The 17,634-nt window shown below is 34.0% G+C and overlaps 1 protein-coding gene across 4 annotated transcripts in view; it reads left to right on the top strand.

Moving 5' to 3' along the window:
- The window catches only part of RAB28 (RAB28, member RAS oncogene family), a 93,174-nt gene that overhangs the window by 12,661 nt on the left and 62,879 nt on the right, over positions 1-17,634 (top strand). For all 4 annotated transcript variants that reach the window (XR_010942916.1, XR_010942917.1, XM_067735529.1 and 1 more), the window contains exon 4: positions 9,163-9,292. Coding sequence is in view for 2 of the 4 variants with exons in the window: in XM_067735529.1 (XP_067591630.1) it covers positions 9,163-9,292 (130 nt within the window). In the remaining 2 variants the exon portion in view is untranslated. The remainder of the gene's footprint in view (positions 1-9,162; positions 9,293-17,634) is intronic.

Here is a 17,634-nt window from a genome sequence, read left to right as displayed (position 1 = left end):
TGTACTTCACATCTTGGGAGAAAGAGAATGTCACATGAGATTTCTGTTTCGAAGGTACATGTTGATTTTTTTCTCTTTTGACAGTGTCTTACATTGTTTATACTTTACAATCTCTGTAAATCATATACCCTGTTTTATTAAAAAACAATGTAATAAAGTATTTCTAGGAATTTCATGAACATTTTCATGAAATTGTCCCAGGAAAGTAGGAATTTTGAGATGATAAAATGAGTTGTCATAAATTTTCTCTGCTTTCCAGAGATTCTAAATTAAATGCTATGTAAAATGCAGTTAAGTACATTTGCCACTAGTTTCTTTTGTTAAAATACATGTAAATTTTTTACCCAGGCCAGAGAAGCTCAGACTACAGTTCACTACCATAAATTGGGAGAAACGTTACTTTTAAAAAAACAGTGCTTTCATAAACATTTTAATAGCTTTTAATAATTTTATATAATTACATAACTATTCTTCAAAGTGGATCTATACTGTTTCTAGAGTTGTTGTAGATGCTGTACATTGCCCATCTCACGAATACTTTGGATTTTTGTGCACATGCTACATGACAGAAATCTTTGAGAAGTGTTTTGACAAGCTGTTTTGAGGACATCAGTATAATGTCTTATTTAGGATTTTGTTTTAGGTTCTCTAACTTATGTAATGTGTATGGAAAGAATTATCTTACACATATCTGGGCTATTAAGCTATGTGAATTCATTTTTCTAAAGCATTTCTTATCCAGGAAGAAGCTTATTTGTAGGCTGGAATTAACTTAGCTTCAAATAAAACTGACTATTTTACCCTCTTCACTTTTTCCCCACCAGTTGCATTAAATTTTAGTGATAGTATATTGAATAGTGTTGGTTGAAACAATATTGAATAGACACCGAAGAAAGAATTAGTGAGGTATTTTGTCAGAAACTAGTTCTAAGAATTGAAGTATGTCCCAGTTAAATTCCCAGAGTTTAAATTAACTTAAAATTTTCTAGGAGTCTTCAGAAAGATGTTATAGGCTATTTTTCATAGTGGTTACAAGCAAACACACAGTACATAGTGTTTAGTGCCCTGTAACCTGTGGCTAACAGAGGCTAATAACAAGCCTCAGAGAAGGACTGGATGTTTCATTTTTGTAGCTCTTTCCGTCCTGGAATCTAAGTGGTTTGCAAACACTGCCCTACTGAGTATAAACTCAATGAAGTGTACTCATTTGTGAGGTAGAACATAACTACTATTGTGTACCAGTGCCCCACACAGATGAGCCACCCTGTTAACCACCAACAAAAGCCTGTGGTGCCAGTATGACAACTGGGGAGAGAGCATATCTCAAAGTTGGACTCCCTGAGACTCTCTGCTGTCTTTTACCATGAATTTTTTCATTGGATATTTGTCAACTTATAACTTATTATATTTACAGACCTCTCTTGCATTAGTGTTCCTTCTTACAGGTTGTACTTACACAGCAAAGTACAGTATATGTTGTTACGACTATTGTATAATCTATATGATTTAATTCATTTGTATATATAATTAAAAACTAAAGTAGATTATTTGTTGTACAAATCAAGGAGAAAAAAATACCTGTATTTTGGAAATGGGTAACTTTCACTAAATTGTATGTACTGTATCTGTTAAATTTTAGAACTAAATTTTGAAATACCTTATAATACTGTTAAGTGTTGCCACAGTGTTAGTTCCTTCAAGACTGCTGTCAGTTATTCCTTTGAAAATGGTATCCATTTGGTTTACTGACTCATCATGCTTACTAGATATGGTGATAAGTGAAATAGATGAAAACAAAGTACTATATAATATTATGTAATATTTACTAAAAGTCTTAAGGTTTATAAAGAGAAGCGGTGGTAATATCTTTTGGCAGTTGTGGGGGCGAGGTGGGGAAAGCGAAGTTAAGGCATAGAAGATGGAGGAAATTTTTGTGAAGAATTCAAAGATGTAGAAGGATTTATTAAACTTGAAGTCTCATTTCCAAAAGTCATGGCAGAAAGGTTTAGAAGGAGGAGCAGGTGGAGGGTAAATTAGGAAGAGGAAGCACAGGACAGTATGGGGATGAAGACATAGCAGAAGGATAAATGGTGGATAGGTGATAAAAGAGGGTATCAGGGACATGAGATATGGTGGTGGGTTTGGATGGCCACAAGATTGCCAAGAAACAGTTATTTCCAGCAGTTCCCCGTAGATTCTTCTTAGACTTGAGTTGTTGCCAAGATGTGTTGCATTTCCGAGGGAGTTGTACTTTCTGATAGTTTTTTGAAAGGAATCAGAAGAGAACTGGATTGATTGATGGGGTGAGAGACTCAGGGGTTTGAGGGTACTTATATTATAGTCTCCCAAAGAGATGAGTACTTAGAGGTCTGGCTTTGGTGTGCTGAAGCTGGTGGGTAGAGGCCCTGGGAGTCCATGGCAGCTTGTATGAGTTTTGGTAGTTTGTGTGTTTCAAAGAAGTGGTTCATTTCATCTTTGTTTTCAAATTTTGGGCTATGGAGTTGTTCATATTATTCCTTCATTATTTTTTTAATGTCTGTGGGAATCAGTAGTCATGACCCCTCATTAATTTGTGCCTTCTCTTTCTTTATCTTTCTGTCTCTCTGACTCTGTCTCTGTCTCTCTTTTTGGTTAATCTGGCTAGAGGTTACCAACTTTTAGTTTTTATTAATTTTCTCTGTTGTTTTCCTCTTTCCAGTTTCATTGATCTCTGCTCTAATTTTTATTATTACTATTTTTTTCTGCTTGCAGGAAGTTTAAATTGCTCTTCTTCTTCAGTTTTCTAAAGTGGAAGCTTAGATTTTTGATGTTTCTTCTCTTCTGATATATTCATTCAGTGCTCTACATTTTCCTCGAAGTACTGTTTTTGCTGTATCTTCAAGTTTTGATAGGTTGTATTTTATTTAAGATATTTTAAACTTCTCTTGAGGCTTCTTTTTCGACCCAGGTGTTATTAGAAGTATGTTGTTTAATTTCAAAATATTTTGAGTTTTTCCAGCTTTTTCTATTATTGATTTCTGATAATTCCATTGTAATCTAAGAACATGCTTGGTATGATTTCTATTCTTATAAATTTGTCAAGGTGTGTTTTATGGTCCAGAATGTAGTCTATCTGGTGAATGTTTCATATGAGCTTGAGAAGAGGGTACATTTTAATGTTGTTGGATGGACTGTTTTATAAATGTCAATTAGATGAAGCTGATTGTTACTGCTGTTCAGGTCAACTTACTGATTTTCTGCTTGCTTGATACATCAATTAATGAAAAAGGGGTGTTGAAATCTCCAACTATATTAGTGGATCTGTGGATTTTGAATTCCTTCAAGTTCTATCAGTTTTGGGCTCCATATTTTGATACTCTGTTATTAAGTGTATATACACAAAGGATTGTTATGTTTTCTTGGAAAATTAACCCCTTTACCATTATGCCAATCTTTATACCTCATGATTTCCCTTATTCTGAAGTCTGCTTTGTCTGAAATTAATATAGCTACTCCAGCTTTCTTTTCACTTCTTTTAGCATGGTATTTCTTTATCCCTTAACTTTTAACCTGTGTCTTTATATTTAAAGCGTGTTTCCTGTAGGCAACATATAGTTGAGTCTTGGTTTTTCATCCACTCTGACAATATTTTTTAATTGGTATATTTGGACCATTCACATTTAAAGTGATTATTGATATAGTTGGATTCATATCTTTCATGTTTGTTTTCTGATCCTTGTGCTTGCTTCCCTCCCCCTCCCCTTTTCTCTTTCTTTTCTGGTTTTTTGAGCATTTTATCTCTTAGTCTGTCAATTATACTAAAACTTTGTTTTTTAAGCAATTGCCCTAGAGTTTGCAATATACATCTTATACTAATCTAAGTCCACCTTCATATGACACTACATTGCTTCCTGTGTAGTTCATAAAATATTTCATAAAAGAATATTCTCAGTTCATCCCTCCTGTCCCTGATGGCATCACTGTCATTCATTTCTCTTTTCCATATGCTATAATCACTCAATACCTTGTTACTGTTATTAAATATTTATATTTTAGATTAATTAAGAATAAGAAAAATTAATGATTTTCTTTTACCTTTTCTTGTTCCGTCTCTGATACGCTTCCTTTCTTTATGTAGAACTGAGTTTCTGACCTGTATCATTTCCTTCTTCTTGAAGAACCTCTTTTAACGTTTCTTCCAGAGAAGGTCTTCTGGCTATGAATTCCCTCAGTTTTTGTTTATCTGAGAAAGTCTTTATTCCTCCTTACTTAGAAAAGGATTTTTTACGTCTAGAATTTTAGATTGGTCCTTTTCTTCAACACCTTAAAAATTTCACTCCATTCTTTTCTTACTTGCTTAGTTTCCCATGAGAAATTCTCTATAATTCTTATCCTTGTTGGTCTATAGATAGGGTATTCCCTCCCTCCCCTTGGCTTCCACCCCCTACCTTTTCTCAAGATTTTCTCTTTGTGTTTTGTTTTATGGAGTTTAAGTATATGATGTCTAGGTGTAGATGTTTTGGTATTTATCCTACTTGATGTTCTCTGAGATTCCTGGATCTGTGGATGGTGTCTAATTAATTTTGGCAATTTCTTGGCCATTATTACTTCAGATATTTCTTAAGTTCCATTTTCTCTTCTCCTTCTGGTATTCCAGTTCCATGTGTCATATACATTCAGAATTGTCCCATAGTTCTTTTGTATTCTATTTTATTCATTCTTTTTTCTCTTTACATTTCAGTTTTGAAAGTTTCTAAATCTTATCCTAAAGCTGGCTGTTTCTTTCCTAGATTGTATCCAGTCTCCTGATGAGCTCATCAATGGCCTTATTTCTGTTATAGTATTTTTGATATCTAGCATTTCCTTTTTATTATTCATTAATGTTTCCATCTCTTTGTGTATATTACCCACCGTTCTTTCATGTTGTCTACCTTTTCCATTAGAATCTTTAAAATGTTAATTACATTTATTTTAAATTCCTGTTCTGATCACTCCAAAATCTGATTTGAATCTGATTCTAATGTTTGCTTTTTCTCTTCAAACTTCCTTTTAGTGTGCCTTTTAATTTTGTGTTGAAAACTAGACATGATGTATCGAGTAATAAGAACTCAAATAAATAGGCTTTTAGTGTGAGGTTTTATGTTAATTTGGTCAGAAGTTGGTCTGTGTTTAATGTTTGCTGAATCTTTAGATGGCAGAGCCATCAAATTCCTCTAATATCCTTGTGTTTTTCCTCCCCTGTCTTTTTGGGCATCTCAAAGAACTCTTCCTTAGTTGGAGTTTGTGTCTTGCAGCTCTTTCAAATGTAATCTACTATTATACTGGAGCCCTATTGGTGTGTTAAAGTATGGAAGAGGGGAAACATTCTATACTCCTATGATTAAGTCACAGCCTTGTGTGACTTAAGCATCTGTGTCCCTGGGCTGTGACCTTCTTAGGTATTTCTTAGCTTTTCTCATTTAGGTGAGACAGGATGACTAGAAGGGGCTGGAGTTGGAAAATGCCATTCTCTCATGTGGTAGAAGACTCTGAGATTTTTTCCTGGAGAGGATGCCATTTTACACATAATGCTCTAGGCATATTTTACAATGATTACTTTCTCTCTTCTCATGCCAGAGCCATGAGGGGATTTTTCTTGTCTCTTCACCATGAGGATCTTGTGGGGTTCCTAGAGGTAAAACACATGAAAGTCTGGGGGTATCCCAAAGACTGTGTCCCTCAGGAGTTTCTCATCTTCAAGCTAGCCCACACTCAGCCTCCAACAATTCATCAAAATGACCATTTAAATGTTTCTACTATTTACTGGCTCTAGTGGCTTTTGTTCCAGATAAGCAGATTTTGGCTGTGACTCTCTGGATTCACCCATCACTCCGGATTTCAGGGTGGCAGTTTGCCCTGCAAACTCAACTCTCTGTTGTGTCCAAGAAAAGTCATGGATTTTCAGTTTGTCCAGCTATTTTCTTATTGTAAGAACAGATGTGATGACTTCCAAGCTCTTTACATGTCTGAGCTGAAACTGAAAGTCCTAGAACTTCTTTTGTATGTTAATGTCTTTGGTTTTCTCATTTCTCCTTCTCAGTTTTTAACCAGATGAGTGTAGGTCAAAACTGGTACAAAATTGTCATATTAGGAGCAAAGAATAAAAATCATAATTTTTGCATTAAATGGTATTGAGAAATGGATATATGAACTGATAGATGTTTGGGTTGGTAGATAGCTAGATTAATGAAAAGGTGTTTATCCTTCTATCTTTCTTATGATTCCTGGACAATTCATAGGTATTGCTGACTGAAGAATATTGGGATGTATCAGTTTAGATGAGAAATTGGCAAACTTCCTTGAAAAACCAGATAGAAAATATTTTAGGTTTTGCAGGTCAGACTGTCTCTGCTGCAGCTGCTCAACTCTGCCATTATAGTGCAAAAGCAGCCATTGATAATACTTAAGTGAGTGTGACTATGTTTAAATAAAAGTTTATTTACAAATATAGGCTATGAGCTGGATTTGACCTGGGGGCCATAGTTTACCAACTCCTGGTCTAGATCAGTGATAGTTAATTTTTATTCTATAGCTCTGGTCTAGTACTGATTATCAAGAGATGCTGGCCATGTTTTATTTGCATATTCTATTATGTTCAGATATTGAACCATGTTGTGATGAATATTTTAATATATTAGTTAGAAGGGTTCTAAAAATTTTAAGGTTTAAGAGGCACCATAGGTCAAGGCTCAGTTTATGAGAGTGAAAACAATCTCACGTTTGCCCTGAAAATGTGATTCATATTTATTCAGAATAATAATAAAAACGTTCCCAGTAAGTGTGTAGTTTGTTGGTTTTAAATTGTCTATTTTTATTACTTTACATAATCAGTTAGGCATGACAGGTATTATGAAAGTGAATGACAGAAGCATTGCCCAAGATCAGTAGATGGTAGAGCCAGGACTACAATCCAAAGGCAATCTGACTTCTAGGGCAGAGCTCTTTCAACATAATATATTGTATCACTCATGTCAACTGGAGGTGGAGTCAATAGATTGAATATTAGCTTTGTTCACAGGCTAATTCTGGGACATTATTCTTAATAAGAAAAGTAGGATTATGTTCATTATTTCAAATAATTCTGTGCTGGGCATTATTTCAAAGCATTTGGGAAGGCAGAAATAGATTTATAAATTACTAAAATAAATCAGACAAACAATTTTGCATAAAAATTATGGAATAATTAAGTTGAAAGGGATATAGAGTGTTTAATTCAATGATCTAACTTTAGAGGCAAATAACTTGAGACCCAGAGAAGCTAAGTGACTTGGGGGCCAGTGTAGTTTAATAAAAGAGCATGCAGTATATGTAAATTAAACCATCATGCTGTATGCCTTAAACTTGTACAGTGATGCATGTCAACTATTTCTTAATAAAACTGGAAGAAAAGAGCATAGTACTGGAAGTTCATAATAGTAGTAAGCTAGAGCCACATTGGGAGAGTCAGTTGTTAAATTTTCAGGAATTTTTGTGAGCCGGTTATTGAATATATTCATGATTAAAAATATATATAAAAACTCATAAATTATATTAAAAACAAAGATTTATATGATCAAAATGCATCACTTACTGATTATTTTACTATATATTTCTGTTGTTTACGCTCTTGAGGTTATTTATATCTAGTGTATCTGTATGGTGGAAGTGCTGTGTAGTGGTGTCCTACCCAACTCTGTTCAGTGAAGTGACATTGATAGCTTTAAAATGACCACGGGAGTATTTACACTATAGAAATTGGCAGATGCTACAAGTAACACTCTCTCATCCCTTCCCCACTGCTGCCATGCCTCAAGCTGGTTAATTAATATTTACTAGCATATCATTGGCCATGACTTCTGTGTTATATACTTGTCTGTTTATGTGCCTGGCTTTGCTGCAAGACTGTGAGTTCCTTGAGGTTGTTCCTCATATCCCTGGTACCCAGCACAATGCTTGGCACATAGTTGGCAGACAAATTTTTGTAGACTGAATGGGTGGACTTTATATTCATTCAGTCCTCGATTCAAATCCTGGCTCCATGTGACTTTGTGTTTATTAGTAAAATGAGGATAATAATACCAGTCTTGCATGATTTTTGTGAGGATTAATGAAAAGATCCAGATATCTGTCTGGTACATAGTAGGTGTAAAAAAGTAGTCAACATTTATGATTATAACTTAAGAAGAAGGAGACATAAATGCCATTAGGGCCAGCCTTAAATATGCAGAGAGCTTTGTATTAAGTATTTGACTACAAATTGGATGAGAATCAAGAATGTGGCAGTGTTATTTTTGTGAGTGTACATACTTCTTCTCCTTCCCACACAAAATAATGGGATATATTAAAAGGAATATGATATATAAGAGGCAGGAAGCAATCCCTCTGTTGTATTTGGCTTTGTTCAGGCTCTTATTACAGTATCATGTCCAGTTTTACATTGCTCATTTTAAAGAGGATGTCAAAAAACTATATGTAGCATGTCCTGGGAAGAACCAACAACTATGATTAAAGGGATAGAAAATAGGTCCTTTGAGGCAAGTTTAAGGAATTGAGTTTGTTTATTCTGGAAAGGAGATGGTGAAGGAGTTACTTAACTATTTTCAAGTACATGAAGGGTTATTATAAGGAGGACACTCTCATGTTGTTCTGCAAATGCACAGAGGACCGAAAGAGGAAATCGACTTATTTCATTTAAAGAAAATTGTGTTAAACACTGAAATTGACTGTCAGGGGATGTCATGGAATCTCCATTTTTGAAAATATTTAAAAAGAGCAGCAGCAGATGGTTATTTATTGAAAGGTTTAAATGTTTGACCTCATGAAAGTGACAGGCAGAATTGTAGACCTTGAAGCTTTTTTCACCTCTATGATATGATTTTCTTACATTTTATTGAAACTTACCAAGCATATCCCAGATATCTCATTGGAAAACCACTTACAGTTTGAGAAAATTATTCTTTAGCTTGCATTGTATCTTAATTGCTGGATTTATCTTGAATGAAGACATTCAGTATTATCTGTCTGCTAATACCTAAATTGAAGTCAGATACAAACAGTCCACGTTTGTACTTTTTATACTCTATTCAACATATCTATTAACAGTGTTCATTATTAATATTTTTTAAAGTAGTATATTATAAATATTCTGTAACTCTTTTGCGACAGGGAATCCTCTTGGTATATGATATTACAAATTATCAAAGCTTTGAGAATTTAGAAGATTGGTATTCTGTGGTGAAGAAAGTAAGTGAGGAGTCTGAAACTCAGCCACTGGTTGCCTTGGTGGGCAATAAAAGTAAGTTATTAATGTTTATTTATATATAGGAAACTTTATTTGTCTATCCTGTAGTTTTTATTCCTAAAAAAAAATGATGTTTGGAAACATAAATAGATACTGTTTTCCTGGAGTGAACAAGTTGAGGAGAAAATTCCTAAAGATGTGTACAGTCTTTTCAATAACAGTTTGATGCTTGATCTATCGTAACTGCTCTGCCACTTTGGCCAATTCCTTGTTAAGGTAAGTTCTGTTCTGCAGTGTGTGTGTGTTTTGGCTTCCTGTTGTCTAAGGAAGCAGTGTGGACTATTAAGAACAGCAACACAGCTGCAGATTTTATGATATTACACTGCAGCTTCAGCTCTGCCCCAGAGATTTTGAGAGATACATTTCATTAAATGATACCCTGTTCTAGGGAAGGAAGCAGTGTCTGCATGGAATTTTGTGTGCATTGTTCCTTGCTCTCAGCGCTCATAAACTTCCTTTTCTAAATTTTTGAGGTTTGTTCCTAAATATAGATTTTTTTTTTTGAGAAAGAGTATATTGGGAGAGGAGTGGTGCTTGGTAAAAATGATGGATAAGTAATTTTTGAGATCTGTCTCTTGGGCTATGATATACAGCATATAAAAATTATAAGACTGAATTCAGTACAGGATTATTATTTGGTTCATAGTCCTGCAATGCATTTACCCTGGTAAAGGGGACCTTAATAAGAGTTTTCAAATATATAAGATATGATATTACCTAATCTTCTACAACCTATTTGAGGTCAGAAAAAGAGAAAATGAATTTAAATTATACCATGGAGGATTCAGGTCAGGCACTGTTTCCTGACTATAAGCTTTGTTAAATCAATACCCAAGTATACTACCAAGAGAATTATCTTCTCCAAAAGTCTTTAAAAATGCAGTGCATTTTTTTTGTCCATAATTGTTTAGGAAATAGTACTTCCTGAAGGACCAAGCCATGATTTCTTCATTATGTGGTTTTGCACACTTAGATGAACATTTAATAAATCCAAGCCTTACTTCAAAACCATTACAAAACAGGTGTGAATATCATTTCTCTGAAGAGTTAAAAATATAAATTTTATAATACTTTCTAGAAAACAGTATCACATATCACAAAATGGATGGCTTGGCTAAAAGAAACTTTTTTTTTTTTAAAGCTTTAGTTAAATTTTGCTCATCTATTTTTTAGATCTAATTGAGTGAATCAGATGCTTTTCAATTCATTGAAATCCCCCTTTACAAATCATAAGTTTTGATGAGCTTTGGTTCTGTTTCTGAGTGCAGCTTTTCATTTTAGGAGATAATTTGTTAGTCATTCGTCATGTCACCAAAGCATTGTTTTATATTATAGTTAGATTTGTGCTTTATTGGAGGTTTCCCGTCACCTTTTGGGAAATTATAGAGTAAGGGAGTGATGGGGGTTGGGATTTGTTTTCATTTCTTTCAGGATATAATCTAACTACATCTGGAGTAATGGTGTAGTGGTGCACAATTATATACATTATGTTATGTGTTTATGCTATCCTGTGAGGCCTCCGCCATTGGTCACTGTCTAAGACAGGATGTCAGGCTAGATGGGCTATTGGACTGTGCTGGTGATGCCATTCCTGGGTTTCAAAAACAAACATTTATATAATTATATGAATTTATGCACAAAACTGTTACAGTGTTATGTTTGAGATATAATTGCATGAAAGTCAAAAGAATTTTTTCACTTTTGGTTTAGCTCTAACCCCTTTCTTGTATTTATAATACTTTCTTTCAGAATATGATCATATAATAGAGTATGCAGACACACAGAATGTTACATGTGTAAAATTAAGTGATTAGAGATGAACATTTTCCTGGATATTATTTACTGCTCTCTGTCACCGGCCCAGTTTCATATGATCAATATGATCATGTAGTGAATGATCTTACAATTTGTGTTTACAAGTTGATGTTACATTATAGTAGTATGCACTCATTTTCTTTTTTGGGAATATATTAAAAAGCAAAGACTTTTTTTTTGAGCAACACCAAACTAATTAAAGAGATTTTATTAAGAGTTTCTATATCAAGGGCCTCATGAAACATTGGAACGTTTTCCAAGTCAAGGAAGCAGCTCCCAGATTCAGAGAATGTTCTAGATGGCAAGGCTTTCACAGTTGTTTCATCTGACTTTTTTCATTCATCAGATGAGTGTTATATTTGTTCAGTCTATTGTTTCTTTTTATTCCTCTTTTTCTGCTTTCTCTTGAGTTAACTGATCATTTATTATTACATTTTATTTCACCTATTAACTTATACATATTATATATTTATATATTATATTTTTAGTTGTTTCCTTAAGATGTTCACTATACAGCCTTAATTAGTCTACCTTCAAATAATAGTATATCTCTTCGTGTGTAGTATAAGGAACTTAAACATTAGTGTTTAATTACCTCCCGCCCCAATCCTTTGTGTTATTATTGTCAGATATATTTTTACATATTCTATAAATAATTTTTGCTTTAAACAGTCATTTAGCTTTTAAGAGCAATTAAAAATAAGAAAAAAGGTACATTTTATTTTACATTTACTTATTACATTGCCAGCACTCTTTATTTATCTGTTTAGATCCAAGAGTCTGTTTGATAGCAGATTCTGCTTGAAGAACTTCCTTTAACATTTCTTTTAGAGTAGATCTATTGACAATGAATTTCCTCAATTAAAAGCAAAGACTTTAGATACTGGTTAAAGGCAAAGCAAAAGAAGCATGATGGGAAGACGTTTGAAGCTGAATTATTATGATCATTATCTATATACAGAGTCATCATCTGCCTAAATGATCTTTTAAAAATTCGTTATTCTGTCCTATTCTTTGCTTGAATAGAAAGCATATGTTGAAAAGAAATATGTGTAGGCTATGAAAATATTGGCAGCAGTAGCCAACTTTTAGCCAAAGTTTAGCAAAAAGATGGGATACAGAGAAAATTTCCATACAAAGAGTGTGTGAATTTGTTCCATAGTAAGAGCTTATAATTAGTAAGTTATAAAATCATGTACTTTTTATTAAAATATGGTAAACTCTCAGAAATTTGGGCTGAGGATTGAGAATAGTTTTAGGTAAAGATGAATTACAGGTTTATTTTTGTAAAAATTACATTTTATTATGGTTTAACTAGTGTAGGTTAATGATATAGGCAGCAGAGGAAGGGACTTGCTTTAATGAAATAGAATTGATAATTAGTAAGTTAATTATTTCAGTATATAATACTTAAAAGTATATAATATATTTGACCCTTGAACAACACAGGGGTTAGGGGCATAGTTCCTTCCTGCAGTCAAAAATCCACGTTTAACTTATAGTCATCCCTCTGTAAACTCTGTTCCTCCTTATTCACGGTTCTGCATCCATGGATTGAATCAACTTCGGATCATGTAGTACTGTAGTATTTACTATTGAAAAAAAAAATCTGCATGTAAGTGGACCTGCACAGTTCAAACCGGTGTTGTTCAAGGGTCAACTGTACTTAAAACAAATTAATTTATTTTATTTTATATTCAATTCTAAAAGGTTATAAAACAGTAGTGTTATTTCTTTGTACTGTTTAAGACTTTAAATGAAGTATTGAGTCGTGGTTAAGATCAGAGGGTTTTAAATTTAGACAGACTTTGCTTACAAGCCCAATTTCTTCACTTATCGGCAGTGTAACATCAGACAAGTTATGTCTTTAAGTCTCAATTTCTTCATCTGGAAATGAGGATAATGGTTTCTGTCTGATAAAGTTGGTTTAAGGATTAAATGAACTATTACATAAAAACATCTGGAACACATCTCCTGTACACTGTAAGTGCTCAATAACTATTAGTTATTATTATTAATCATAATAGCCTTTTAAAAGCATGGACTATAGTTTCAGTTAGAAAGATCACAAGTTACAAATTAGTACAGTTGACATAGATATTTTACAAAAGTAGCCTGAAGAAAATGGTTCCTAGGGAATTCCTTGGTCACCATCTTATTCCTTGCTTTTTACCACGATAGTTCTCATGCTGTGTGTTGGGTAGGGCAATTCATTCAGAAAACATTGTCGAGTGCCAGCTATGTGTATTCAGCTAGCCATTGTTAATTTGTGCAAAGGTTGAACCACAGAGAGTGCTTAAGGAGTGATTGGGACCTGCTAATCTGGGTCTTAATTTTATTCTTTTTCTCTACCATCTTCAAGTTTTCTAGGAATTTGACTTTCTTTTGCTTTGTCTGGTTGTTGGGATTAATAAATTATGTTCAAATTTCCATGGAAGGCCCTACTTTTCCCTAGTGAGGTAAAAAAATATTCCTGGTAGTAACTTTCAAAATGGGAAAGAGGGAGGATTCCCCTGGTGGCGCATTGGTTAAGAATCTGCCTGCCAATGCAGGGGACACGGGTTCAAGCTCTGGTCCGGGAAGATCCCACATGCTGCGGAGCAGCTAAGCCTGTGTGCCACAACTACTGAGCCTGCGCTCTAGAGCCTGTGAGCCACAACTACTGAGCCCGCGTCCCACAGCTACTGAAGCCTGTGCACCTAGAACCCATGCTCCATAACAAAGAGAAGCCACCGCAATGAGAAGCCTGCGCACCACAACGAAGAGTAGCCCCCGCTCACCGCATCTAGAGAAAGCCTGTGCACAGCAACAAAGACCCAATGCAGCCAAAAAAATAAAAATAAAAAAATTTATTAAAAAAAAATGGGAAAGGGGTAAGTCATCTACTTATTCTGTGTGTTTTGTGGAAGTTCCATTGGAGTTTGATGATGTCTGCAGCTCCAAGTACAGTGCGTTGTCTGATCGGCTATGAATATAGCCACATAAGCACCTGGAAACAATTATATTACCTACCATCTAAGGCAACTTCTGCACCAGGCTTAATACCTGATTTCCTGGCCTTGAAGGTCTTGCTCTCCCAGCATCGGGGCACTCTCACTTGATCAGAGCCTGTGCTGCAGAACCTAGGGATTTTCAATATATGACCACTTATTACAGGCTTATTACAGGTGCACCTGACCATGGCCCAACACATAATCATCCACTCTCATGTGAACTATGGCACTAGCTTCCTAACTCTTCCTCCTGCTCTTAGCTTTGATCTCCTAAATCCAGTTCCCAAATGGCAAATCATACTGTATGACTTCTCTCCTTAAAACCCTCTAGTGCTTTCTCATCACACTAGAATGAAATCCAAACTCCTTATCCAATTTCATCAAGCACAGGGTTATCTGGCTCCTACCTACATCTCAGACCTCATTTTCTACTAAATGCTCCCTTGTCCACTATATGTGTAAGGCACATTTGTCTTGGCTGGCTCCATTTTGTCATTTGGATCTCATCTTAAATGTCATCTCCTCAGAGTTACCTTCTTTGACCACTCAAATCTAAACGAGTCATCAAGTCCCTTTTTGTCAGGACGTTCTGTTTCAGTTATTTGCATAGTCTCATTGTCATCTGATATCATTTCTTGTTTGTTTCTTGTCTGTCTAAGCTCTGTGAAAGCTAGGGACCTCATCACTTAGAACAATCTCTGAATGAATGAATACCAAATGAGTGAATAAAAGCCTTTTCAGGAAGACTCTCTTGAAATTAAAAGTGTATATGGCCTGGGATATGTTATTCAGGGAAAATGGTTTTCTTAATAAGTAGGTAACAGAGAACTTATTAGATGGCCTTCAGGCCCAACTGGCCTAGTGAATTCCACTCTGGTGAATAATGTCAGAGTTTCTTAAGAAACACATTGAAGTTATATTACGCTGGGTCATGTTAGAGATAAAATGTCATAGATTTTATATCATGACTTTAGGTTAAATCTAAAAAAATTAAGAATTTTGCTTCATTTTCTTGTGACTTTTACATACTGGTAGAAACTTACACTTTCAACTTTTTATTTACAAATTTTAAATTTGTGTGTTTAATTTAAAAATCAGAGTCTGCACTCAAATACACGTTTAGTTTTTCTTTTAGTGTTTCAGGGAAAGTTCAGATTAAAATGAAATGAACACTCAGGAATATTAATTTTTTAAAGATTAATTTTATATTCAATCCATGTTTTATAACCACATGGCATTTTAATTTGTCATTTTGTTATTTTCTATCTTTAAGCTGTTATGTTTTCCTACTATCTGATCCATCACCTAGTTTCTCCCCTGACTAGCTAACATTCTCAGTTGGATAGATTGTAAACAGAAATTAACAGGGTTGCATAGGAGCTGCCCCCTTCCTGATTTATAGCATCTTAGTTAGTGGAGGGGTGGTGGTTATCAGTAACTTGTATTGGGAGTAGGAATTATCATGCTCCAGTATAGAGTGGATGGATGAATGATTTCTACTCTTAAAGATATTAAACAGATCCTTTCCCAAATAAAGACTAATAACTCAGATTTTTAAACAATCTTCATGACAGATGAGGGCATAGAGAAGAGTGCATCAACACTAATTAACAATGTTGAGTGTATATTCTTCTTAACAGTGATTGATTGTTCTTGGAGTACTATCTCTGCCCAGGAAGTGATGTTTTACACTGTGAGGTTCAAAGGTTACATTTTAATGTACCCTGTAAGTTGTGTTCCCTGAACTCCATGGAAATGTATTAGTAAAACAAGTAAATTTTAAGTTGAAAATTTTACTGATGCTCTCAGTAAAGTTATCACAAGGCTTTTAAAGACTCTTCTTTATTCTTCATAATAGATGAGTATAAGAGATGGCTTTATGTCCAGCTTTAAGAACTTTATGGGAATTTACATGAAAGTACTTACCTATACTGCGACTTTCTGAGTTTTCAAAAATTCTTATTGTATCTGGAGAGTGGAAATGTGAAACTATGAAGTAAGTAACATTTACTTTGATTCCTGTTTTGAAGGATTCATATCAACTTCTATAAAAGTGAACAAGTGAGTCATTATTACCAGTTTGTTTAAAAGAGTTTACAATTTGTAAAGCATAAACAAAAACTCTTTTGGGGATTTGAAAAGTTCATTCTGTTTATACAGTCTAAATTATAACATTCTGCCCCTTACCCATTTACTTTAATATGGTTCTTTTTGTTCTGGTGATAGTAATCCCAAAAGTATCAGACCCAAGTGTCTTTTTCAGATGGACCTAATGTTTCTGTTGCTTCATTTTTTTTTTCTTTTTGCTTTTTCCTCTCTTTATATATAAATTTGTCAAATAGAGCTATGACTATTTACATACTGGAGGATGCTGGTAGCATCTTATTCTGTTACGGATAGCATCAGTGTTCTGTATACTGAGTGAGAGAGTATTTTAATACGTACGCTTACAGCTGTTCTCTTATGTGGTATTTCACACTCCTACTGTACTTTAAGAACACTGATAGTATTTCAAGTTTAATTGGTTGAGTAGTTTTATCAAATTAAACGCATAAGCTTGCATTCACACTGGTGTTGTGACTGATACATTGGGGAAGAAAATGTCAAATAAGTGCTTTTTCATAATACTAATCAGAAACTATTTTTCACCTGACAGTTGTTGCAGTGATGTTATTATGTCATTTCATAGTTACTTTTTTTTAGTTGGCCTACTTTAAACCATTTTGGCAATATTACAGTTTACTTAGCTTGAGAAGTTTAAGGATTTTGTGGTTTTGTTTTGTTTGTTTTGGGGGAATTGTGTAAGCATTTCGATCATAGCAATCTGTTTATATGATTTCTGTCTGTCTTTCATTGTCATGATAGAGAAAGTGTATTAAACGCTAAAGAAAACATAATCCACCTGTTGTTTCTTTTATGATGACTCTCTGATTTTAAATTTTAGAAGAAATTAAAAATTAAATATTAAAAAAGAATACAGCTATAAAAACTTTTTGTGAAAAGATTTGAGATTTTTATTAATGTAATTTAAGCCCCTTTAATGATTTACTTTATATTTGCTGTGATTGTTTAATAAATCCAATATAGATTAAAAGAACACTATAGTGGGGATCAGAAAACTTTGTCCTGCTACTGTCATTTTATCTAGCTACATTACCCTGGGAATTTATTTAATCACTTAAGATGATCCTCATGTATAAAATAAGGGGATTGTACTAGGCAATCATGAGCACCTTCTATTCCTAAAATATGATGACCCAAACTATGTTTAGTTGTAAGTCTGATTAATTGAACATATTTGTTGCCATACAATTTTAAGAGAGTTTAACTTTTCATGTGATTGAAATCCTGTCTTCTTATCTTTGCAGAGATGATTTCTTAGGCTCATTTTATCATTCAGTTATTAGATTATTAAGTATCCATTTTCTATATACATGAATAGGTGCATATACCTAATAACAATAAATATAACCAAGATTTATTGAATTCTTAGTATTTGCCAGGCACACCCTGGAAATATGACCAACT

The sequence above is a fragment of the Pseudorca crassidens genome, chromosome 4 (assembly GCF_039906515.1).
Source record: "Pseudorca crassidens isolate mPseCra1 chromosome 4, mPseCra1.hap1, whole genome shotgun sequence".
NCBI classification, from domain to species: domain Eukaryota; kingdom Metazoa; phylum Chordata; class Mammalia; order Artiodactyla; family Delphinidae; genus Pseudorca; species Pseudorca crassidens.
The sequence above is the reverse complement of the archived record's forward strand: the minus strand, read 5'-3'. Positions and strand labels throughout refer to the sequence as shown.